At 43.8% G+C, this 27,118-nt stretch overlaps 1 protein-coding gene across 2 annotated transcripts in view; it reads right to left on the bottom strand.

Annotated features, from left to right (window-relative positions):
- The window catches only part of pacrg (PARK2 co-regulated), a 122,199-nt gene that overhangs the window by 78,113 nt on the left and 16,968 nt on the right, over positions 1-27,118 (bottom strand). For both annotated transcript variants that reach the window (XM_035610342.1, XM_035610343.1), the window contains exon 3: positions 24,487-24,621. In XM_035610342.1, the coding sequence (XP_035466235.1) occupies positions 24,487-24,621 (135 nt within the window). The remainder of the gene's footprint in view (positions 1-24,486; positions 24,622-27,118) is intronic.

The raw sequence follows: 27,118 nt of genomic DNA, 5'->3' as shown, positions 1-27,118 counted from the left end.
CATGGTCACACGGAGGGGGCTCCGAGTGCAACAGAGCCACAGAAAGAAACAGAGGCTCTTCAGAAATGATTGTGGCATGCATCACTTAGAGCTAGCGCCTCCCACCCACTGCCCCGGCCAGCCAATCAATGGGCCTATTGTTGTGATGCATGAGGTTTATGGATGTCAGTGTGCCGCAGTGTCTGGCTACTACAGCTCCGAAACTGTTACTGTTGATTACAAAGGACCACTGCCGCACACTCCCCCTCTGCACCCCCCCCCCCTTTATTCTTCCGTCTACCGCAAAGCCAATTTGCTAATGGATGCAGCAACTTTGTGATTTATTGTTGTCAAAGATACGCTTCAAGTAAAATGCACTAAATGATTTAAGTTTGCAGGCAAAATTTACATTTGAAAGCCAGCCCACTCTGGAGAGCGCCTCGCATCAAATATGCAAAGTTGATTATGTGGAGCATGGTTCTAAATCATTGTTCCAGTCCTCTCAGTGATATTAAGTCTGTATGGTGGTCTGGGCTTTGTGTCTTTTTCCTGTATTCGTAATGTAAGATGGAATTAAAAGACAAGGAGAAAGGACTACAACAAAAACCAAAGTCTCTATTGTCTGGCGTGTTCGGTTTTAAATCTGCCTGAAGGTGAAGGAAGTAGCACTGAATGGTACTGAAAATCATCACCTAGCTTCAAGTGCTGCGGGCTGTATGCTGAAGGTAGAACAGACAGAGTTCAATGTAATGGCCTGTGCTCAGTTTTGTCTTTTTCTTCTCAGTATTCAGTAAACCAGACAGACGGTCACTTCTATCACAGCTCACTTGTACAGGCAATGCCAGATATATAACTCCTCTATCGCTATCTCCCTGGCCCTTTTTAACCCATGTCATCGGAGAGTTATTACAGAGACAAACCCATAGGAGGGTCTCAAGAGTTCCCCAGGGTGTCTGGCTGCTGCTGAAACCAGCTGTGGCTCTCAGGGCCAAGTGACACTCTCCAAAAACCCCCCAAAAGCCCAGAGGCTTCAGATGCATAACATTTCTCTCACTATCTGTCAACTGGTTCACACATTACATTCTACTGCGATCGTGACCTTAGCATTTCAGCCTCTTCCTTTTAGTCTCCTGTCCCCCTCTCCTCCTCCCTTGGCACACCTACAGGCCAAACACTTATTTCTCAGGGGAAGTGGACCACAGCAAAAGGTCATTAGACATATAAGTAGTTTACAAACTAATGGAATCTAAATCTAAAAATCTTAGGGGAAAAACATGTTTTCCTAAACAGGAGAGAGGACGAAGGCAAGAAAAACTACAAAGCACAAGAAACACATTAAGAAAGAAGAACAGATTAAATTACTCACAACATAAATATTATTATATAATTTGGGTTCATCGAAATATTTGCAGAACATGCCAATAACACAACTATCCAGACCTAATTTTAAATACTAAATGACATTAGTTGTTTTCAGACATGAACACCAGTGTTCATATCATCAGTCATTTATTGACATATGCACAGTAAAAACGTTACACCGCACAATGAAATTCTTATTTCGGTCATCCTCCGTTACAAAATATATGGAGAACGCAGCCGGAGATTGTCTGAGTCAGATGACAACAGCAGGAAAAGTTTAAAATGCAAAAGTATTAGTATTGATATAACCTCAGCATCATTTACATTAGGATATGTCATCAAGTTTTGGACTAAATCGAAAAGTCATCTTGAATTTTCTATAATTGCCTCTTTAACTTACAACTTGAAACTGAAATAGGTTGACACATTTGAAAAGGCCAGGCAGTGCCCATATTAGTGTTCGACCGATATATCGTCCGGCCGATAGTATCGGCCGATGTTTGCGTTTTTTACGTGTATCGGCATCGGCCGATGCGCGGCTGCTACGTTTGCTGATAGTTTTTTTTGTGAGGGCAGATCCGGTGGGTTTGTGTCTTTCTCCTTTTTCTCCAAACCCTTTGCCTCGTAGAAATTGACTTTTTAATCTTGGGAGGGCCGCCGCCGACGGACAGGCGCGAGGCTCGTGGTTGCTGTTTTACGCATCCTCCACGTCCTTGGCTGGCTCTTCTCCCCCCGTACCCTCCTTGTCTTCCCCGCCTTTCCCCTCTCTGCTTCGGCAGGCTGGGACTGGCGGCGCCGCCCGTCGGGCCCCGCACAGAGTCGGGCGCGGCTGCCGGTGGACTTTTGTAGTCTCCGCGCTGACCGCGCCGCAGGCTTTGCGCAGGGGATCCCGTTCGCGGGCGGACAAGTCCCGGTGCGGTGGTAACTCCCGTGATGCTCCAGAGCGACGTGAGTCTCGTCTCCCTCTACCCAGGGAGGCGAGCCACGGCCTTGGCCATAACCCCACTTTGACTAAGACCTCAGTTCAGACGAGACAACCCGCTGAATTTAATTCTATTTAACTATTAAATTGAGGGAGTAAAAGTAGTATCGGCTCCAAATATCGGCTCAAGAAAATCGGCAGTCCATATCGGTCATCGGCTAAGGCTGATGAAAAAAAAATCTGTATCAGCATCGGCCCTAAAAAATCTGTATCGGTCGATCCCTATCACATATCAACACCACAGCACTGAATCTGACTCCTGGTTCAATGAATAACACAGAAAACAAAGCTTTCCATGCATTAGTGTGCTAGTTCAACCAGTGGAATAGCATGTGGAAGGTGGGAAACAAAAGAGAAAGACTGACAAAGATGTGTTAGAAGCCACCAATCAGCCCCGAGGCAGTGCCCTGAGCATCTCCCCATCAGCTCGCTCAGTGACACAAACGGACACACATGTAGTATACTCAATACGTGATTCCATAAGCGACTGACACCCACTGCTGTCACCACAGGGAGAACACAGCACTGTGCTGAGGAGAGATAATTTGCCCTCTATGCCTTGCCACAGACCCAAGCACTTTTCAAATGTCATTAGTCATTAAAACGATCTAATAGTGATCATATCAGGACTTCTGGATAAATCACAGCACATTTGACACTAAGAGCCCATTTCCATTCTGCACTGATGGATGTCAGGGACGCCACGCGGGCAACCTGAGGTGCCGCTTCACACTTGGCTGAATCTGCTTATCTGCTAACACGCATTTTAATGCTGAGTCGCAAACCAAATTTTTGCCTGAAAACAAATGCAACATGCCAATGAAACAAAAGGGAGGAAGAGAGCGCCGCCATACGCGTTAAGGATCTCAACCCAAGGTTAATTCATGGCATATTCTTAAGTAAAAGCAGAATGGAGGCAAAGGGACAGGCCATTCAGTCCAGGGCTGAATGCAGTACAGCATTTTTCATACAGAGGCGGCAGCAAAGACCTATCCAGTTGGTGACGCGATGAAGTAGTTGTGTGGTTCATTCTCCCTCTTTTACAGTGGACACTTTCAGCGTCAAGTGACACATGAGAGAAGAAAAGCTCAGGCAAAAGCAACACATTACATATCTGATAGGTATTCTGCATTTAAATCACCTGCATGCTCAACTCTGCTGTGCGTTACTGAGGCTTGGCCTGCATGTGTGATCAAACAGAGAGATTGGACAACTAACTCTCTTCCTTTCCCTTCACACCAAACCATGTTGAAAGGCTTCATTAAAGCTCAGGGCTGAAGATACAGTATCAGAAGCAATTTTCCACGCCTTTCCTTGGGAGAAAAAAAAAAAACAGGATCCCATTGTGAGAAACAGAGGGAGAAAAGTCTGTCAGGGCCTTTAGATGAGATATAATACACCGCCTCTGTGCTGTAATCTATAGTGATGGGCCTGGGCTAATGGGAGTCTGACCTGCAACAGAGCTCATTGGGAGCCATGCAAAGAGGCAGAGCAGAGAAAAAAGGAAGGGATGGCAGGAGGGCAAAAGAGAGAGACAGAGGGAGAGAGCAGGAGGAGCGAGATAGAGAGAGAGAGAGATGGGGGGGGAATTGGCTTGAAATTTTCTGACAATGAAATGTCTCCAGTAATTGTTCCTGCGGTGATAAATGATGTCCCATTGTACAGTGGGTCTCCTTGTCCTTGGGAGTCAAAGAGAGGCAGAGGAAGGAGGCGACACAGAGATGGACTGGCAAAGCAGCATTTAACTTGGCTGCCGCTGGAAGCAGTCAACTTCCTGAAGGTGATCGTGTGTGTGTGTGTGTGTGTGTGTGTGTGTGTGTGTGTGTGTGCTTCTAGCTTTGCTAAGACCAGTTTGAGTTGTAGACCTCACGGAATGATCCATTTTAGCAAATGGCTGATTGAGGATTCAGGTTAGAATTAATATTTGGGGTTTAGGTTGGGGTTAGGCATTTTTTGTTGCGTTAAGTTAAGGTCACGTGAAGCGGCTCAGAAATGCATAATGTTAATGGGTGTCATCACAAAGCTATAAGTGTGTGTGTGCGTCCGTGCTTGTTCTTGTTTGTGTCTACGTGTCTTTGCGGCATATATGTCAAAGCATTTCTGGTGAAGTGAACCAGCAGGCAGCACTGTTGTGAGCGAGGTTCTTGCCCTTGGGGATGAAGCTGACAGAATAAAAACACATCATAACACTGCAGTAATATTCCCTTGACAACACGCTCACAGCACTTTGTGCCCCAGAGACATTTTGTAGCAGACATCCACAGGGAAGAACATTTACAATGTAGTGACTTCCGACGCAGACGAGACTGAGCTTTTGGAGGCCTAATCGTTTAAAGGACAACTCCAGTGTGCAGTTTTGTCTATCATAATAATGAATTATCATATTTATTATTATATTTTACTTTCCTTTTGTGATTTTTGTTTTGTTTTGATAAGTCTCATTTATATTAGTGGTCCTATATTTGTCCCTGCGCTTATAAATATTTTTAAAATATCTAACATTCATCACTTTGAGTTTTTTTCTCAAACATGTGGGAGCAGCGAGAGCTAAAACAAGCTTCTCTGACTTTCTGGGGATTTCGGTCTGCACCAAAATAAATGTTTAAACAGAATCTAACATTCTCTGTGGTTACATCAGGCACCACACTTAGGCACCACAAACCACTCAAGATCCATGTGCCAGCAGAAATTCATTAAAAACATGTATAATTTTGCACAGTCAGCGTCAAAGTTAGTGCTCTCTTTCTCAAATGGAAGTGCCTGATAATATTCAGATAGTGTTTATCCTAAATTATTGGCTATAAACGGAAATCACTGGCATGCACCATGTCATTAAGGTGACAATTTAATAATGTTATGAACAAAATCTAAAATTAGGCCGGGTCTTCCCTAATTGGATTAGTCATTAGCTTGCTATATTCTAGACAGTCAGGGTTTGACAGCAGCATTGCATTTATAGGTAGTTATTCTGAACTCTGATGAGAGACCCGAGCAAGAAACAATATCTGGACCACTGGATATTAAATGCAGAAATAAAGCGCCGCTATTTATCCTGTATAATTTTCGGCAGAATAATGACTGTGCAAGGTTTGCATGGTTTGAGCAAATTTGCACAGTGAAAGCCAGCGTGATAATAATCTTTGATTCAGTTTATTTGATCAGATTTGCTGGCATAACCAGAAATATCAGCAGGAAAATCTTAATTGGTTTACACATTTATTCCGTTCTCTCAGAAAGACGACGAGTCCCGTTGTTTAACACTGGTGGACATCTATTATTTTACACCATAAATGCTATGGAATGTTTATCCAAGTCAGCTGTGTAAAAAACGGCTTGACGCACATTAAGTGAACAAGCCACTTCTAAAAGGAACATTTAGCCCCTACGAGTCCATAATAAGCATGTGTTTCACTGATAAGCATATAGGTTAATTGCTATTCATGTCATTCATGTTAATTGGCATTTGTGTCATGTTGCAAAACAGAAGGGGGGAAAAACAATGGACAAGATATAGCATGGTTACGTTATGCAGAAAGAAATTAGTCCTGTGAAAAGCAGTTCATGTGAGAGATATCTTTTGCTTTGGGCTGAGGAGTGGCGGAGAGAGGAAGCTGTTTCCAAAACAAAAGGGCACAAGAAAAGAGCAGAAGAAGCTGTTCGTGTTCAGGAAGGATGGTGAAGGCAAGAGGAGGAGGACACACTGTAAATGCTAAAGAGAGTGCAGTGCCTCGAGTTACCCGTGACACACATTAATCATCGGCGGCCTCCCTCTAACACTGCAAACAAAACAAAAAAAAAATGATGATCCTCCCCCTGCACCGCTATCTTACCTACAGCTGTGACACAAACACAAGCCCAAGTGTCACGGAAACCACTCTCTTCCTTTCCCTCCACTTCCTGTCTTTTTGCTTTTCTGCTCCACACGTTTCCTGCATTATCTCATGCCCCCCGCCCCTCCGATCCTCACTACCATGACCCCCAACAAACACACCCACAACATGCACTTACACAACCACGTATGTTATCTTGCTCCCACCCCCCCACCACTCTGGTCCCTGCTGGCCTTGGACACGTCCATGCCAAGCAGAAAGCAGTTGGCTGAAAGAAAAAGGTTATACTCATTATACAGATTAAACCTGTAAATGCCCTGTCATTGGCGTAATCGATGTGCCACTTCATTGCAGTGACTTATTGATCAATCTCATCTCAGGGTCGCACGCAGTGCATCGTTATAGCTTCGGTCGTTCGTGGGGGCCTATCTTCCCGTTCAGACCCTGGACCTTCCACAGATGCACTCTCTCAATGTTCCTAACCCTTATTTAGCCAGTGTCTGTTAATACTTCCCCCTTTTTCGAGAGTTTGTTTCATGCAAAATGTAAAACAAGTGCTATTATTTTATGAGAAAAATGTGATATGATGCTTCCATGTCCTATCAACCACACTTTTTTTTCCCATCAGGGTTTGAATATATCTTTATGACTGTACCAGAAAGTAGACATGAGTTCAAGATCATAGTACTGCAACAACATAAAGCCGCTTAGTACCATTCTTGTTCAGTGGTTATCCGGTAGCGGATGTCCTTCTACCATTGTAGCGAATTTCTGTAAAACGGCTTTGTTTGTTGATGAGCAAACACTCTGACCAAAGAGTGTGTGGGGAAAAAAAGTGCCCCTTGGACAACCTTTGATCAAAGCTCCGTGCAAACCAACTTCATATGATTTAATATATTCTGGTAACAGACAAACAGAAAAAGAGAACAAGGGGGGAAAAAATCGACAACAAACGAATTCTCTTGATGTAGCAATTAAAACTGATAAACATCTAAAAGCAAAATCCCAAAACATCTCTTATCTGTAATTGTTTTTTCAGATGCAGCTATGCTCAGTGCTACAAATCTAGCTCTCATTTTCAATGAAAAAAGAAAAGAAAAAAAATTGTGCCTCAAGACACGATAGTATCAGACTACTCACTGAGAGCGTGTTCTGAATATGGTCAAACTTGAATAAAAGAAGAAAAAAAATTAAAAGAGGAATACATCCTGAATTACTGAGGGAGGAAACCTCAAAATAACACAGGAACATATTCATTTTTCATGGTTCCTAATTCCAGTCAGAAGGATAATAGAAGATATTTGTGTAAAAGCTCACAACAGACATCCTAACACCTGTCCAATCTCATCTGAAACTGAACAACAGTGAGTCTATGTCTCCCCAGCTGAAAGGAGATACATTTGGCTCCTTTGAAAGGAAACGCTTTACTGCAGGGAGGACAGAGAGGCAGAGCAGCTGCCTCGCCTCGCGTGACGCCCGCCTCTCCCAACCCACAGAGCACGCCAAACTCTGGCTACAAAGGACATCAATTTGTGATTACAAATAACATGGCTCGTCTTTGCTCACATTCAGAGGGGCACTGCCCACGTACCGCCCGTTGCTCTTCTCCAGAGCTCTTCTGTCCCTGTTGCATTGGTCTGATGGGGGAGGTATCAGGTGCATGTTTGGATTGAAAAAAATAATTGTTTTTTTGGTAAAAGCATAGATGGAAGAGTGTGATCGCCCAGGTTTTGGAAACAGAGCTAACGCGCTTATGGTGCCCCACAGCTGTACACTGCGGGGCTTCTCGCTGAGAAGAGTCTTGATTGCTAGTGGGGCACATTTTCTTTGTTTTAAACTGCAGTTAAAAAAAGAAGAAGCTCTGTATACACCAAAGCAGGCCTGTTTTTTAAGTGAATTTATCTAGCCTTTGGATTCCATCTTTATGTGCCCTTCTTGCAGGACGGGCACAGGAAGAAAAGCCTGAACATACTGTGCATGTTGTCTCAGGGACCTATGGTAACAAGAGGTGAAAGCTTAAGGCAAAAATGACTGGAATCTCGCACCTTACGCTAAAGGAACAAATCTTTCATCTTAGGCAGCTGTCATTTCAACACGACACGCCCTCCAAGAGGCACACTATGTCCGCCTGTGCACCACAGGTCCGCAAAAGTCAGCAGAGCCCCACATTACTGAGAAATGCGTCACTTGTAAATAGTGAGCATTTGAAGACTAAGAGCACTGTGCTGCAGTATTTGCCACAAGGGTGAGAGTGTATGAGTCTGGCTTGTCGCTACCAGGAGTAAGCTCCTACAGTATGAGGAGCCTTATTAAACTCTCCATCATTCACCTTTTTTTTTTGTTCCCTCACCCTCAGATATGGATGGAAACAGATGACCGGGAAATTGCACCCTGTCTGACAAATGGCAAAATGGCATTGCTCCATGGGCTGCCCACCGGAAAACTGCTACTACTGAAGGAATGGACGGAAACAAATCGCCTCCCGCTGCTCCAATTACTGAGCACGCTCATCTCACAGAGGGACTGCAGTCAACGCCATGGGAACGGGATGGAAAAACACTAGCTCGTGAGAGGGCACATGATAGTGGGGGTCAAGGGTAAGATGACATCTCATTCCAATCAGCCATCACCCTTAATTTGTTATTTCACCAAAGATGGAGTCCATCAGACAGGTGACTGGTGCGGTGAGGACATTGCTGCATAATTCAAACAGTTAACTGGTAATATAGAATGAAACCAGTCTACAGTAAGAAAGGTGTCATGGAAGGGGCAAATATTCTGTTGCCAAGGATTTTCTGTCCAGTAAGGACGTGATATACTCCAGCTCTGCATTAGGGTTTGCCTTTTCAACATTAGCTTGAATTGCTCCTTAGGGGAATGAGGGAGTTAGTAAGTTTTAAAAATAAAAATCGGGGTAAAACAGCAAGGGGGAGGGGTGGCTCTTTGTTAGATTTAACTGCTCTACTGTGTTCTCTGTGACAGGCTGGTGGTGCTGTAATTTATCGCCACAGCTATTACTGTTATTAGAAAACTCACTCAGGAAGACGAATGGCAGCCTGGCTGGTTGTTGGTCTTCCGTCAGAACTGACCAGGGAGAAGCGGCACTCTTGGCTATTGACATTTTCATACCTGAAGCCAAGCTCTGCCAGCTGTATTGCAATTCAAAACCCACCTTAATGGCAATGAGCTAAATCATCACCGGCCCTAGTGTATAACGTTCCTTTACGAGAAGAGGAGCATTCTGGGACTCAGCAAGGTACAGCATTTGGGAATGGCCATTTCATGGGTAGATTGTATTTTTCCCCGGGATTGACAGATTAAAATTAATCTGCCATAAATAACTTCTATCACAGAGAACCATTAGGAGAGACCGTTAGGATTGTCTAAATGGAAGCAATTTCTTCTGTTTGACTGAGAGTGTAGAGGCAAGGAGGAGGAGTGGGAGGAGGTTTGAGACGAAGGGACTGTGTTCAGATGTGCTTTTTCAATTTCAACATTTCTGAGGCCTATGAGTCATATTTCACTCGCTGGCCCAGAAAGAATGACAAATGATTTCAGTTGTTTTGCAGTGATTGAAAGTGAAAGGTGACATGTCTATCAGTGAGGGCTCTGGCCTCACAATAAAACCTTGTAGCACAAACTACAGTGATAAAAACAAAGGTTGAGAAAACATAAAAATAAATGTTTAAATCTGACGTTGTACATTGCTCCCCATAGCATTACATTTTGGGCTACAATGAACAATTTACATGAGTTATTTTTTCTTATCCTATGGCAGAAAAAAAAAGGTTGGAACTGGTCATGACATGAAAATTTGAAATTTGCTTAGAAAAGGCTCTGACAATTAGCCAATGCATTGTGTAGTATGTGATGTGTAAGGATAGTGACATTTGTTTGTCGGATTATCACATGAGGCATGTTGTGTGTAAATGGATATTTTAGCATGGGAAACTGTCACTAGGAGAAATATATAGCATCACTGAAATTAATAGGATTCATCCTGTAGGGGACCCTGAATATCCAGAATATAGTTCATGGAAATACAGGGTTTCATCTTTGACATACTTTGTCATGTGCCAAATTTATTTTGATATGTTACTGCTGCTTGACAACAGTTCATGGGGTCAAAGTTGCAAGAGAATCTGGCCAACAGTTTACAAAACTTATTGTTTAAAGAAAGACTGTCTTAGACAAACAGACTGACAGATAAAATCAAGGAGGAACCGGAAGACCAAAAATCAAAAGGGAGCCAAGTTATGTAATTGTGGGAGGGTTTTTTTTAGTCTAGACTGACCAACATTGACCTCTCTTGGCCTATCTGCTTACTGGGACAAATACACTGGTTGGCTGGGGAACAGCAATGTACAAAGAAATCAGTCAGAATTTAAGTGATTGCATAACAAACTCATTTCAAATAAGACAAATAGGTGTTCTCTCTCATTTCCAGACTTGACAATAGATACAACCAATATGCAGTGTTTATGGGGTGTGTATCGTGGCCTAATTTGTACTAGAAAAAATGTAGAAGGGTTTTATGACACGGCACCCTCCCCACTTTGTCACAGATTGTAACTCCATAGTCTCACACTCAGAGCTGAATGAAGAACCATTCATTAAAGTCTAACTCCACCACCAGCTCTGAGCCTCACTCCACCCACTGCATAATTTAGCAAAATGCTGAAAAAACTGAGCAGGGGTCTGAGAGGGAGTGTAAAGGTGACAGAGTCACTGTCAGTGACATCCTAAGGCCATAAAAAAGAAGAGTGACATAGAATCAGAGCTGCTCTTTTGAAGTGGAGGACTTTTCCCTTCCAGAATCCCCTTAAGTGAGCATTAGTGCGCTGGAGGACCATGGTGGTCCCTGGTCGTATCAGTAGGCTCTAGCCCCAGCTGAACCCAAACCGGAGCTCTAGGAGAGGGTACTGTAGTTGCAGTCTCTGAGTGGTAACGCAACGTTAGATAGAGGGTTATGAGGCTAATGTTAGCGAACATTCAAATACATTTTAAAACTATGTAATTACCAGGAGGTGTCAAAGGTGACGCTACAGTATTAGAATAAGATCGGACCACAGTTTGTCTATAAACACTATTTCCCCAGTCTGATAATTAACCTACATTTGATTAGAGGGCACTACTTTTAGTGTAGATCTCATGACGTAGCAGGATCTTTGACGGTGTCATATGCTATTATGAGCCATGTTCAACCCATGAAATTCTACATAATCATAATGTGGGTGTTGAGGTGGCAGAATCACTACATTCACTCTGTAGTAGACCTAAGCCTATGATATAAATACAATATACTACTCCCAAGCTTCTTTGGTGGTATTTCTTTTTCTTTTGGTTGAAAACGCTTGTTAATGTAAATCTCTTTACAATTAAATGTCTGTAGAGAGTTCCCTGAAGAGAACATAACATGCATTGCACATGGTCAGCGTCGACGTAGACTTGCTGTTGGAGGGTTTTATTACCCAATTCCACTGCCTGCTATTTGGTTTGGGATGGCACTAAATTTGGCAGCCCCTTGAAATAAATGCACACACTAAGTGGAAGTGGAAGTGGGTAGGTAGAGGGTGTAGGGCAGTGGTTTGAAAAAGGGGCTATAGTAATTGTAAAGCCTGATACTCTTTCACTGACATGTATTCCTGAGAGGCCAGTGGGTGTGGAGTAGCTGTGTCTTGAATTGCTAATGGAATGTCGTGTGAAGGGTAATGGTGATGATGACACTGCGCTGATAGCTTCCACAACAGTGTAGTTTGTGGCATGTTTGTGCGTTTGTCGAGGGAAGGGGTAATGTACAGTACAGTGCAGGGGCTGGTTCTATTACCTTGTGTCAGGAAGCACAAAGGGAACTGCATTGTAACAGAAAAAAGGATGACATTTCCTACAGCCAGACTCCCACCGTTGACTTGTGGCTGGTAACAACACTGAGGCTTTCCTGCTCACAAACTGATTTAATTCTGTCTTTACACAGCAGGATTGTAAGAATTGAGGGAGGCCTACATATTGTGACGGACATTCTCCATGCCGGGTCTTTATTGACGACAAGTATTGGTTTAGCGGAGGCCAAGGTTCAGGGCAGACCGGGGTTAACTGCCATTCCCTGACAGCCCAGATGAGAAAGTGATGTGCCTGGTGGGAGGTCACTGTGTGTCACTCCGACAGCTAACACTGGCTCATTGGGAACCCGGCACGCTCCATTTGACTTCACAGGGCATCCACATCCAGCATGTCTCTCACATTCACACACACAGAAATACACATCCGTTGAGGCCCTTCTCCCCCTAGCCTCTCCTGCTTGGCCTTGCAGAACTCCCTGCCTCCCATGGCCTTCCTAAGAAGCTAGAGTCACTGTGCCTCATTAGGGTAATTGAGACAGGTCCTCCCGAGACTAAAGAGCTGCTGAATTGTTACCCACTCAAGCATTTAAAAGACCACTCAATGAAGTTTGTCTCTGTCAATTACTATCACTTTTTCTCATACTTTTCTTTCATCTCTGTTGTTTTCTTCCAATTTTTCTGTTTGGGACAGTGTCTATATGCTGTTAATTGCCTGTAAGAATATAATCTAGACGACAGTCCCCTGGTGCTGAGAAAGCCTCTGGTCCATGGATGCGTGAATAGGTGACAGCAAAAGAAGCGGAAAAAAATGCTGATTTGCAGATGTTTAGAAGAAGAAGGGAGGGGAAAGAGATTGAGTGAGGGAGGAGAGGAAAATCCACCACCTCAGCTGTTCTGCCGGCCCAGCTGCTCCAAGCTGACGAAGACACCCAGATTGTGGCCAGCGGTTGTCTCAGCGAGGTGGGGTGAGTCCCAGCACCCATCATGTAGCGAGGCAGATTCAGCAATACAGCTGGGTCAAGCCAAACCCAAGTGGAAGTTGGAGAGTCATGACACCACGCTGCTCGTCTCTTGTCTTGCTCATCTAGCTGAACTGAAATGACTGGATCTTCCTCCTTATGCTAAGAAATACAGTTCCCTTTTTGTTTTTCACTCATAAACAATTCAAAATAAAAATGACTGCACGAGATGCTAAAGGATGGATGTATTGTATTTTCCCTCAGGACTCAAGGCTGTGGCCCAAGTGAATGAAAAAAAACTAAGGTGCTGTTTATCTGCTCCCGTGAAATAGGGCAATGACAATGCAGCGTGTTCAACGAACTACCTAACACCAAACGGAAAAGGCGGGAGGGGGGGTGTCACCTCAGAGACCCCTCTCTTTAATCATGCCCTATTTCTTTCTCCTTCCCTTTTGCTCTAATGCTCACTATGTATTTTTTTCCCCACTACCATTCATTTTCTTTCCATTTTTCTTATTTTCCCAGCTCCCCACACATACACCTCCCCCTTCCCTCTTGCTTATCAGCGACAGGCTGGAAACAGAAGCGAGATAAGGAAACGCCAAAGCCAATACAAGGGGTGGTGGTCGAACACCCAGGTAGATTAGTCATTGACACGTTTGTCAGTTAACAATGGCAAAGACGTGCAGCTCAAACTGTTAAATGGGAACGGAAACAATGAGATAAATTCCTCTTCATAATGCATTATGGGCCCCGCAGCATTGACGGCGAGATGGAGACGCATGCAGTTCATCCCCTGAGGTGTGGCGGGACAGATTACTAAAGTGGAGCTGCGACTGCATACCTTAATCACTTCCTGTCAATCACACAGAGAGACACACAAGCACACGTTTACACAAGTAAGTTCCCCCACAAGTAAGTTCCCCACTTACTCTGTCTGGAAAGCAGAGGCCTGTGATGCTTGTGTTTAGTTTTTATGAATCAATTTCTACACACAATATCAGATTCATCTCTTACAACAAATTCCAACACTATTTGTACCAGGATGGCAAAAGAGATGAATTGATTGTTCAAAATGGTGCTTGATGCCCGATTCCATTCACTTTAGACATGGGATGAGTATTATTTACAGCTTATAGCCTCCTTGTTCTGGAAAATTAATATTAGAGAACTTTATTTCTAAGCCCACGGCAATAATTTGGACAATCTGTTTCATTCATTCATTAAGAAGAGAAAAGTTTTGGTGTCATAAATTCTAACTTAATTGATTGTGCTGGGTAAATGTTCCATTATATATTGTTCAAATAGCGGCACCAACTTTAAACCATTTGTTCACTTCTTTGGTCAAGTCTCATCTATGCTTGACAGATTTGCTGTCTCGCTGTCACCATCAGCGATGATGTGTTTCAGAAACGACTCACCAATAATTGCTGCTATTGTACCATCTATAGATGACACTGACGTACTCTGCAGCCCTTTGGCGGCAATAACGTCTGTCAGGGTGCTACCATTTGTGGACTTTTTTTTATTGGGTCATGACATTTTTTATTCACCTCTGCCAGTTATTATTTTTGGTGTAATAGTGTTCACTGCATTATTCGACAGGCTCAAATGCCAAGTGTAAAAATACTAATGTGAGGTATATAACCTTACAGTGTCAGATATCCATATTAAACATGGCTGTTTTCAAATAATGAGGTAAATATGTGTAAGAGTAATTCCTGTGTGACAAAATAATCCCCGCGAGATTAGCTGGTATCAGCTAATCACAAATTTCTTTATACGAACACGTAGAGATAGATTTGAGAAGCCGCTAATTCTAATCGATTATGTTGTTACTTTGTTTATACACCAGTAAAAAGGTGAGGCTGTGCTCACAAGCGCCGACCATCGGCGAGCTTACGAATGTTTGTCAGAGGAACATGGACTTTTAAGGAGGACTGAGCTAATATTAACTGTTTCAGCCGGAGACTCAGGCAGTTTAAGATATATGGACTTATAATAATAATCATGCAAAACTGCTCTAATGGAGTCCAATGAAATTATAGAGCTGGAAATAAACACAATAGGTCCCTTTTAATAATACCACCACAACAGGATACTGCACTGTGCAAACCATTTATCCTGGTTATACAGTTTAAAGCACTTGGAAGGATAAATAATTCCACATTATTTGATAAATCTTCATTGTACACCGTACGTTCTTTATCAGCTGTGAAATTTTTCAACTTAGGGGCACATGTCCCTTTTTGGAAAAAGGCGTCAAGCCCTTGAAATGTATGACCTGCACAGGAATGATTGAAAATGTAATTGTGGCGATGAGCCTGTTTATGTACAAGATGCAGACCCAATGGGATTAACAGTATTATTATTTAATTCTTTCAACTTCATTAATAACTACCTTGTATGTACAGGCAGCTCACACATACCTTGATTTTGTCTGCACACACACTTTGATAGATTCAGCTCCCCGGACTTCGGTGGCCTCTCGTTCCCGACAGCCCACCAGAGACAAACACTACAAGCGTATTCTAGTCAGCCACCTGCCACTTTAAATGGTGCTTCAATCAAGTGAATGGCCACGAGTCCTCTACTCCCTTAAAATGTTGCCGTTTAGAATTATTGCAGCCATTAAGAGAGTGAAGGCAAGAGAAGAGGACAATGCTGTTTGATGTGTTCTACAAGCTCTTTTTTTGTCTTTGTCTTTCCACCAGCAAACCTAATATGATATCATATTTACATTATATATAAGAGTATGAGACTTTGTCCCTCACTTCCACGCAAAGTTTTCCATTTTTCTCTCCGGCAGCTCCCACTGGCTCAATTAACTATTGATCAGATTTGTGGAACCGAATGTAAATAATTAACAAAAGCGTAGATACTATCTGCAGCTCTCCAAACAACTTCAATACAGGGGGCCTGTGTGTCTCTGATCAATAGGTCGTGGACGGCATGCACAGCAGCCACTTTGAAGACCTCTGTAAGGTGGCCGCAGCAACAGACAAAATCACATTTTTATCAGACATCGCAGTCGCGTCAGCAAAAAACATCAAGACCACAGTTGGAATAAACCAGCGGCTGTTCTATTGTAGATACTAGAGTCAGGAAAACTATCTCCCTTTGACATTGAGACATAATCTAATTAATTCTCTTACGTGGCTGATGCTAAAAAGGTAAATGAAAAGTGAAATTGTTGTAGAACTGAGGTGTAGAAAATGTGATCCTGCTAGCAGCTCTGAGGGAAGTGGTGGTCTGGTTGTGTCCAACGAAGCTCATGTTAGTAAATATGTAAAACACGGGAGGAGAGAAAAGCATAAAGCACCTTGGGAAAGGACTGCATGGCTCTGTTGGGGGGAATGAGAGAGAGGGAGCCTCTAGGTAACCCTATCTGAATATGAATACATCCCACGATCCACATCAAGGGCACCGACAGGGCACCTCTACCTACAACTATCTCCACCAGACGTAATTGTGTGTCTGCATATTTGTGCGCAAGTGTCAGTGTGTGTGTTGCAGGGTGTGTGTGTGTGTGTGTGTGTGTGCGTGTGGAGGGGGTGCACAACTGATCACTCTGTGTAGCCATCAGCCACCGCATTATTCCAAGGTACTTTGTACAGTGCATTAATCACTGAAACCCTTGAGCGCTTCCACGGATCCAAATATTCTGACCTTGAGGTTACAAGAAAGACATTAGTCCTGATCCATTCAAAGTATTGGCGACAGGGAGGGGAGCCGGGGGAGGGGGCAGAAAAGCTTTCAAAGTAATGAAATTCTGCCATAATTTAAAGGAAAAGACTTGTGGGGACAAGCATGAGTCTGAGTAAGAAAAGAAAAAAAGAAGATCAAATTGGATTTTTTTTTTCATTTTCCTCTTTATTTTAAATTAGGCTTAAGTGCATGTGGGGGTAGTTTTTCTTTCTCTTTTTTACCGAACAAAAGCATGATAACAGCATTAACGTCCAGAATAAATCAAATCATTTCCAAACCAATTAACCTTTGACAGAATGGATGAGTGGACAGGAATGAGAATGGTGCACACAGAAGGCGGGAGGAGAGAGGAGTAAGGTGGGAGGTGGAGTGGAGAATGGGCAGCCGTGTGCAGGAACAGGGGTCTGGCTGTGAGGGGCCGGGCGCTCTGGGGGTGACTGCTTAGTGTAGCATGCAGGGGTGAACTGGGGCTCCCAGCAGGGAAGCAAGGCCAGACAGAATAATGCAGAGGTGCCAGTTAAAACCACGTTGGTGGTCGATCTGAAAGGGGAAAAGCTGGTTGAAGATTCAGGAGACCTGTGTGATGAGGTGTTTTCAGACAGCAAGAAAAATGTTTTGAAAATTAGGCCCCGGGCATTTTCCAGAGTTTGCCGTTAACATAGGATGAGCAGGAGACTGTCAGAGTGATATGAGATCACACTTACAAGAACATTTCCAGCAACATTCTGCTGCGTCTGAGTAGAAAAGTTCTGGATTTGCGTTCTCACATACAGCCTGTCCGGAACATATGAGGAAGATGTCGGGACTTCAGTGTCGGAAAGAAGCTATACACATCTCCTATAAGATCAATCACCGGGTGGGCACAAAGAGAGGGAACAAGAAATGCAGAGAGGACACAAGCCCACTCAATCTCATCTTGTGTCTGTACTGCCCACCCTGACTGATCATAAAAAGGAGTCTGCTGTTAACCCCACTTATTGTCTATGCTGGCTCTCACTCTCTCTCTATCTCACTCTCTCTCTCTTTTCCTCCATTTCTATTCCTCCGTCATTGGCTCACACACAGCTGCAGCTGGTCCATTAAGTTAATTAAAGGCTCCATTTTGAGCTGGAGCCCACTAGCAAATACGAGTGCCAATCAATAGATCTCTGGCTTATTTTGTGTGAGGGAGGGGTGACAGCGTCGGGGTTGCATTCAGGGACATGATTTGTAGCCTTGGCAGACAAACCATGTCCCTCTCTGCCTTGTCCTCTGTCTCTGTCTAATTTGGTAGCCCCCCCCTGCCCCTTGCACGATCTTCCCCTTCCCTCCCTTCACTGTGATGTCATCTATCACGTTACTCTCCCCTCTTTACCCCCAGCAATCAACGGCTTTTCCCCCGTCTGCCAAGCAGGAGTCACAGTCCTGCACCACCCTGCAAGAGTGAGTGAGCATTTGTTTCTGTCACCTCCTGCACAGGGGAGCCAGATGTGTGGGGCGGCAGCTGGACTCTGAGGCCTGGGAGGCTGGGGTGGGAAGTAGTGGAGCTGAGATCGACAGGGGAGTCCAGGGGGACGATGTGAGCATGGGGGATAAAGAGAGGAAGTAACAGTGGGACAGAACGAAGGGGTCTCACGATAAGCGTTACAGAGATCACAGCACAAAATGATAAGCTAATTTTTCATGTCTGCAGCCATGTCTGAAAACGTCAATATAAACGGTGACATGCTGGCTTGAGGAGAGATGATCGCGGGAAGTGGATCGTTGCCTTTCACAGCGATGTGTGACAATGATCACCATTGCTGTTAAATTGGGATCATAAAAAAAAAACAAATGCAATTTCTAAGGCTGTAACTCTGAGCCCTGTATAGGAGCTGGGTCACTTCCTGCCATATCCATATGCAGAACTCAAAATGTTTTGATCAATTCACATGGTGAGTCGTCAGCGATAAAAGCTTCTCCTGTGATCCCCCCATTTTCTCAAAAAATCCATTTTTGTTATTGTTTCATACCACAGCGAGAGTGGTAGCCCACGAGCTAAACAACCATCATCAGTTTCATGTAGAGTTCGTCGGCTATGAATAATGGCTGAGGGCGGCAGGCAGTGCAGCGGTTCAAGATCCGCAGACAAGCTCTCTCTCTCTCTGCTGGATGTCTCCGTTCCGACAGTCCCTCCATTCCTGCAGTCGCACCAGCAGCACGGCAGCGACGCAGCTCATCAGGCTTCCTCCCAGCAGTCATTCGACAATTCTCTACCTCCAGGGAGGCAGCCCGTACAGGCCTTGATGGTGAGCCAGTGTTGTTTGTTGAAAGCCTTTTCCTTCCACCGCCTCCTCTTTCTCTTTCTCTCGCTCATATCTCATTTTTGGTGGGAAGGCCTGGTGCTCTTTTTTCCCCACCCCTCTAATCTAAACTCCTTCGTCCTCTCTTCTCAGGGAAAGCCCAGGGGGGCTTGTTCATATTCTGTCCTCTTATTGTGTTTCATCTTTTTCCTCATGACACAGAACTATCCCCCCAGAGTATCCAGCTTTCAGCCAGGGAGCTGGAGAAAAACGCATGGTTAACCCCATTTTACTCCGTCTATTCACAGGTTCCCCCGACAAAGCTCAAGTGCTCACAGAAGATAAGAAATCATTCACGGGGAGGAGAAGAGAAGGTATGCTATGCATTCAACAGAAGTAAAGAGAAGGTCATTGTCAGCTGGCGTGTGGCATTCGAACGGAGCCGTGCATCTCTAAGCAATGTGTTGCACCATATTTTGCAGCTTCGAAAACAATGGAGGAGCTTGCTCACCGAGGCCTTTCTATGAAATGGCAGTCGTGAAAGAGTTGTGCTGCAGTACGTTTGGACGGCTGTAGCAGCATACATATCTCCCCCTAAAAATAATACTTAGAGATACTGGGTTATTTTAAGTGTTCCCATTTGTCAATATTAGCATAATGTTACAGTAAGCTCCTGTCAATCACGCACTGCGTTTCTGATATTAGAACAAATCAAATTTAGAAAGGAGATGATAATGCAGCCCTTATTGTTACAGAAGAGTTCTCCACGCTGCCTATCCGTTTGCATACTGCGTGACAATTTACTGTTAATTAAATTACAAATTTGTGCATCAGCACTCAGATGTGAATTGACTCCAGAGCAAAATGATGTACCCGTGCCATGTAATATAGCTGTCAAAAGTAGGGGGTTATTAACCATAAGGTATGACACGTAAAAATGTAAATGGTTAGATGCGGGGGGGGGAGAAATAAGGCTCCTTTCCATTTCTGTTCCTGCAATGACCTCATCTCTCTTTCACCCCACTCGCCGGCTTTTGCTCAGTTTAATTCTCCGTATCTTTCACTTTCTCGTATCAAGCACACACACTCCCACTGTGTTTTCTCGAGCACATGCTCCCTCATCCCCGGTCACCCTAACCACCTCATTTCTCCAGCCCTCCCTCCTCTCCGACTCTCAGTCGGTGCGTAATTCAATCATCCCAAGGAGATGGATATCCGTCCCCTAGGATCGCTTACGCTCTCCATTTCCTAAAGCACTTGATCAGATTAATTGATTGCGCCCCCCCCCCCACCATCTTTGCTGCCTTTATGCCAGCTGAGGCCGGGGTTGTGGTAGGGGGGTGTGCAGAAATCAGGTTTGCATTGATATTTTTATGAAATGGCTTTTTCCTTCTGCCCCCAGACAGACCCCATAAACGGACAAAGGGGAATAGATAAAGTACATGAGCCGGGAGATGGGGACGGGGGGGGGGGGACATGGAAGGGTGGAAGCCTGCAGGAACAGACTGGCGGGATTTATAAAGAGGACAAAACAACAACCTGCAACATACAGGACACAGAGCTGAACAGCAGATCAAGGGACAAGATAAAAGCAGATATGCGATCAATGGAATAAAATAAACAAGGCTGTTTAGGGAGTGTGTGTGTTATAGTACACGCAAGGCGACTGTGTGTGCATGCAACCGTGCACGATGGTGCTTGGCTGGAGGCCTGCGGTGCACAGCAGAGGGTGAAGATGGGAGAGTCGAACCAAACCCCACGGGGAACGAAGGGAGACCTCAGCTCATCCATTACAACGGAGAGCCAAGCGGCTGCCATGTCTCCTGATTGCTGAGTCCCTGTGGAGCCCCCCCCACACACACACACACACAGACACCCCACAAACACCTCTCTCAAACACTTTCTGTCCCACCCGTTCTCCTTCTCTCTCTCTATTTTTTTGGCGCTGGGGTTCGTTGTAGATTTCACTTATGTTACAGGGGTTTGGCGCCTACGTTGAGGCTGGGGCCAACTCCACGCACAAACATACACACACACAGACAGACACACACACACACAAGCACACACAAGCACACACACAGACATGCAAATACTCTCAGAGGATAGGAACTCACTCGTCTCTCACTAGCTTGCTCTCTCGCGCTTATCTTTCGGCCGCACATGTTCCCCATACATGTAAAGCTTTTACCTGAGCGCGCTATTACAGCTGAGGCTTTTTCCTCTGGAGAGCCAAATTACCTTTCAGATACAACCTTCCCTTTTTCAACTTGCCCTTGACATTCAGTTCACTTGCATTTCCCCTGTACACATAGACTGAAACACACACACACTACTGTACACAGCCACTCGCAACGTTACCAAGTTGCTCGTCCCCCAGGCTCATAATCAGTTAGACCTCGCACATTTTCCAAAATTCTTTTTGTTCCATAATATCGTCAGTGTTCAACAACCGCTGAATGTTTGCAGGATAGAATACACAGTGTACTCTAGGCATACTGTAACCACAGAGGGAGAGCGCGTTCATACTTGGCAATAACAGGTAAGGCTAACTTCACATTTGTTTTTGTTGGAAAGGAAGAGACGAAAGCATCAGGGAAATATTGCTCAAATAACACTAGTTCCAGCTCTCCACTTATTGCCAAAGCCTCAGCTTATTGTCACCAGAATTTTGACAGATATAAGACTCCTCCACCAACACTAATGCCTCCAAACACAGGATGTTTTGAAAACCATAAAATATGATATAATAATGTTTGAAATTAATGTTTCCCTTTTCACGCGTAATCATGTACTTTATTTAAACCCTGATATGCAATGTTTTTGGATTTTATAATGGATTCAAATTGCTGTTAATTAACTGGTTGGCATCTGCCGAGAATCAACACCACACTTTGCAAGTTGTTTGCTAGACTGCTTACACGAGCCAACGCTGTTCGCCCAGTGTGAAATGGTGGACAGCTTTAATCAAATGAGGGAAACTTTTTTTTTTTTAAAGCATTTAGCAAGCTAAAGAGGCTGAAATATATATTTTTTGTCAGAGTTAGTGGGCCCACATAAAACAACAGTTCCATAAATTGACAGTAGCAATAAATAGGATTAAAAACAAACGTTCACTTTGCTTTGTACGACTGAGTATTAGGGCCACTTAAAGGCGAAAGGAATATGATTTTTCAACAATAAATTCATAATATTACGAGGAAAAAAAGTCATAATATTACAAGAATGAAGATGTCATTTAACAACCACAGTCGGAATTTTAGGCTACGTGTCATTTTAGAGGGGGAATATCAGAATATCAGCCTTACATCAGCATCTTGTTAAGCAAATCATGTCAGACGACCGACTATACCAAAATACATATTATTTCCATCCATGCTTTAAATTATACAGTGATGTAGTTTTTAAGCCAGGACTACGTGCACCTGTGCAGAGGAGACGCAGATATTGATTGGACAGACCTGTTTGGCTTAATATGCGGCCTGTTTGTCTATTTCATGGTCAATTTGAGAAGTGAGTTGCCTCGGCTGTTTGCCGCTGAGCAGAGGTAAACATGTGCACACGGCATCTTTGAAGGAGGGAAGCCAAAGCTCTGACCTAAACATATACACACACACTCATCAATGCAGACTGTCAAGGTGATGCGCACATACATTACATTACACATAGACACAAAAACATATGAGAACACACACACACACACAAACACACTGTATGCAGGAGAAGTCAGCCCACAAACTAAATCAACAAACCATTCATTTTTCTTTCCGAAAGACTCGCTCCCCTTCTTACTTTCCCAAGACTTTAATTTTTCGTTTGCCAGGGGGCTGCGCTCTCAGACCGGGATTGATCCTGAGCTGCCATATTGGAACCTGTGCCCCAAGGGGAGCTCAGTACAAACACGCGGAACCCCTCTCCACTTACTCCAATCATGGTTTCACTCTATGTTACACTACGCCCACATAAACCACGACGATACACAACAGATGTATGCACCGTGTGCCAAGCATCCCCTACCTGGACTGTTTCAATAAACAAATGCTGATGGAGACTTATTTTCTTTTTCATTTATTTCTATCTATTAAAACTTTATAGAAAACACTCCATACACACGGGTACAAAGTAAAATGTGATTTGATTTTAAAAATGACTAGTGTGTATGTAAGTATTCGGGAGGGGATTCAATAAGCATAACAGCCACACTGGATATGACAGCAACAATTTCATACACCAGATCCTGTTTACCAAGTGCTTTTTCATGGGCAGAGCACAGAATAAATCCTTTTTTCTTATTTTCTTTTTTGCAAACGTAAAGATTCATTTGAACATTTTACATAAATAATTCATACAAAGAGAGATGCTTTTACAGTGTTTTCACCTGAAGACAGACAGCTAACTACCGAGAAACCTCACTACCCCTCCGCCCTCCCCTCGCTCTTTGAAGTCGGAAACAGGTAGGAAAGGGGTATAATTTGTTTTATTAATTTATCATTGCTTACTATGAATAAATATCATGCGATACGATGCTGCGTCGTGGGTGTGAAGTTTTGGAATAGCTGGCAGCACAGTGGGAGCTTAAATAAAGCAATATGGTGATTAGAACAATGCATCCTTCCCACTCACACAGTGTTGGTCAGGAAGCCTAATGGTTCTGTGTGTTGAGACAAACATACATGTAGCGCACACTAAGGCCAACCCAGATGCTGCAAAGCTTCAGCCTTTGCCATAATGATCAAAGTCCAAAATCAATATTTACCACAAAATGTGAAATGATCCATGAAATAATAAATAGTAATGCAACATTAAATAATATTAGTTAGTCTAAGGAAAGGACATTTAATGATACTGATAATGGGACAGTGACATGTAAACCCATACAAGTTCCAACAACACTAGGGAGGTGCATGTGGAAAAAGTAGAGCATCTGCAATCATTTGTGAAAAGGACCCCCAAAAAGTTACGTGCCAAAGAACACTGACAAATCTACAAGGTGTTTAGTAAATTATGTATCTACACGTGGGCGGAACAAAGAGTATACACTCGATACACACACACTCTCTCTCTGCATTCTTTATTACAACCTGGCAAAAGTCGTCCCCATGATAGCAATCCGCCAAGGTCCAAGCACACCTGGCTTTTAAAGGGAATGTTAGTGGCGCACTGATTGGCTTATTGCACATTACGCCGAAACACACCAACACTGAAAAAGAAAACCAACTTAAATAAATGAATACATTTTTGTTACCTACCTACTACTACCTCATTTTGTCTAAGTTGGTTTTATTTTTTCAGTGTTTTTGTTCAACTTTGTTGAACATTAATTTCTTACCAATTTAAGTAATCTCTTTGAGTTGGTAAGCAATTTTGATTCATGAAAAGTTCCAGCCTTTTGAACCAAGAAACCTTTTTTTCTACTGTTAAACTTGCAAAAGTGGATTAGGACATGTTGAGACTTCAGCCATGTGCTAAGGTTATTAAAATAGAGCCCCCCTGATGGCAAATTACTGACGGTGACAATGTGAAAACCGTAAGCATTAGACAATCCCTACCAAAGGACAGCAGCCCTACCTTCCATGCAATGTGGTTGCCTTTGGCGTCGTGCTCCAGGGCCATTGGAAACTCTCCGCGCTCGTAGAACTTGCGAAAGGTGGTTGCTTTAGAAGGGCGTTCCCGGAAAGCGCCGGCAGCCGGAGGACCCACCACCTGGTCAGGCACAAAAGGTAAAAAATCGGAATGAAGAGACAGTGGACGAAATAGAGAACTAAACAGAATTAGACATACACAGCGAGTAATAGAGTTGTCTCATGAAATCAGAATTGACTGTGTTTTCTCCTACAAGAATAGAATCACTCCCACTCCCTTTTCTTAAAAGTAATTCAGGGAGACACATGTGCCTGCTCCTCTGCTCCTCCTAAGAAAGGCAAAACGCAGATAGTGTGCGCCTGTGTGTGCATATGTGTGTGTGCAATGGCCCTGTAGCCAGAGGCACTGCCTGAGGCATTGTTAGGATCATCTTTTTTTTCTCTGCCTCAGTGCTATTACTGTGCCACGTAAAGCCAATGGGACTTCTATCACACCAGCCACAGTGTCTTCTACTACTGTTGTTGGGGCCATCGGTATTAGCACCCACACAACAGGTGTAAGTAAATGCAACACATCAGAGTGGAAAAGAGAGGGGGTGGAGATTTTAAGATTACGATTTAATATGGTCTTCTTAAGGACAAACAAACTGTTGTGACGGTTCGATTTTACGAATATAGAGAAAACAAACATAACCATAACCATAACCAATTACCCAGGTATACCAAAAAAGAGACACCATCAACAGAGTGACCAAAACTTCTCAGTGCAGACCCAATGGTTAGAGTGATCAAGCGGGAGCCTCTCATGTGCTTGAGGAATTTGAATGTGTTCGATTGACAACATTAGAGCTTTGCAGATGGCGTGTTTTAGCGGACAAAATGACAGAATGCCAGAGAAAATCTTTTCCCTGTCTGCGTCCCTCGTGTGAATCCTCCGCCATCTGTGTCGCGCCGCTACATGACTGGCAGATGTGTTGCTGTCATTAATCCTCAGATTACCACCCAGTGAGAAACAGAGTTTTGCCACAGCAGCTCACAGGCAGGGCAAAGTGGGACTGGGATGTGTTCATTGGCAGGACTGCCTAAGACCGGTGTGCAACTTGAGGGATTTCAAAGAGGAAGTTTATTACTATGGATATTTCTACCCAACGGTTGTTGTTTCCATGTTCCATCATTATCTGGCATTGCCCGCTTGTTGCATAATTCAAAAGCATAATAGATATATATAAAGCTTAGAATCACAAATGCAGCTCAGTGAAAGAGCCACCAAGGAGTGATGCAACATGGACCAGAGTTTAAGTTGCATGTGCGACGTGGCACAGCGCATCTCGGCTCAAGAGAGACGAGAAGAGAGGAGAAACAATTATGAGGTGCCCTGCGTGAGTGTCTCTGAGCCATCGCTGCATTTAAACAGCATTAATGCACCATGGGATTGCTGCGCAGTCATTTCAAATGAATGTCTGGTGCATTTGTTGTACCATACCAGGGAATTCTGAATGATATTATGCTGAATTAAACAGGCACAGGTTTGTATACCTACAGGAGAAAAACTACCCAGACAAACTGTCTGTGACTAACAATGCATGGGAAACACAAGCAAAGGCACTTTGTATTATCGCCTAGTGTACTAGCATAAAAGAAAGCCTTCACAACAAACAGATATGCCTCCTCTCATCTTTTAAGTCCTCTCTTTATTTTACTGCCAATTGTGTATTTGATTGTGTACGTTATCCTTGTATAAGATATTATGTTTTATGACATAACCGTTACATGTCAGATGTAACTGTTATGTGTCACATGAAGAGCAGTAATGCAGTAGTAGCAGTAATACAGTAATGCCTCTGGTTGTTTCATTTACACACAACATAAATCACTACTTTCTCTTTGTCTTCCCTCCTTTTTCTCTGCCCGTCTCTGTTCATTCCTTTCATGGCAGGAAGTTGTTTTGCAGCCCTGGCAGTGGAAATAGGGAGTTGTAAAGCGTGCAAGATCAGTGCTGCTCCAGCCTGCAGGAGTGACAAAGCCCTCATATCCAGGTAGCTGCGGCGGCGGTTGAGCTGCACAGGGAGGCTAAAAATAGCTCAGACTGGGCAGCGAGGAGAGAATGAACCCAGACTGCGTTGACTGGCTGAGCAGCTTTTATGGTCAGGAATGATGACGCTGCAGTCAATTCCACGGCCGGTGTTGCAAGCTTCACAGCCCCCCACCCCCCCCTCTCCAGTTATGATCACTTGCACAGCGACAGCCAGAAAGAAACGCAGACATGCATGCTCCGTGGCATATTTTCTGTGGCTCCGCTCACCTTACAAAAAGCCAAACACAGGAGCACTCTCCTCCGCCGCTGATGTAACCTGCCGTGTGCCATTCCAATGATCACCCTGCTCCTGTTTAGCCATTCATGAAATTCGGGTCTAGAGCTTCTGCATGCTGAGAGAAAAACCACCATCACTGAATCCCAAAGCAATAGCTATACTCACTTAGCACACATGTCTTAGTGCGAAATAATGACCACTCGCATCTCTCTCTTTCTTCTGTTTTGTAGCCTACTGAGAAGCTATGAACTTATAAACAGGACAGGAAGATAATTTCAGATAAGAAACACACAGGGTCCATGTCGG

The sequence above is a fragment of the Scophthalmus maximus genome, chromosome 15, assembly GCF_022379125.1.
Source record: "Scophthalmus maximus strain ysfricsl-2021 chromosome 15, ASM2237912v1, whole genome shotgun sequence".
NCBI classification, from domain to species: Eukaryota; Metazoa; Chordata; class Actinopteri; order Pleuronectiformes; family Scophthalmidae; genus Scophthalmus; species Scophthalmus maximus.
This window is presented reverse-complemented; position numbering and strand designations above follow the sequence as displayed.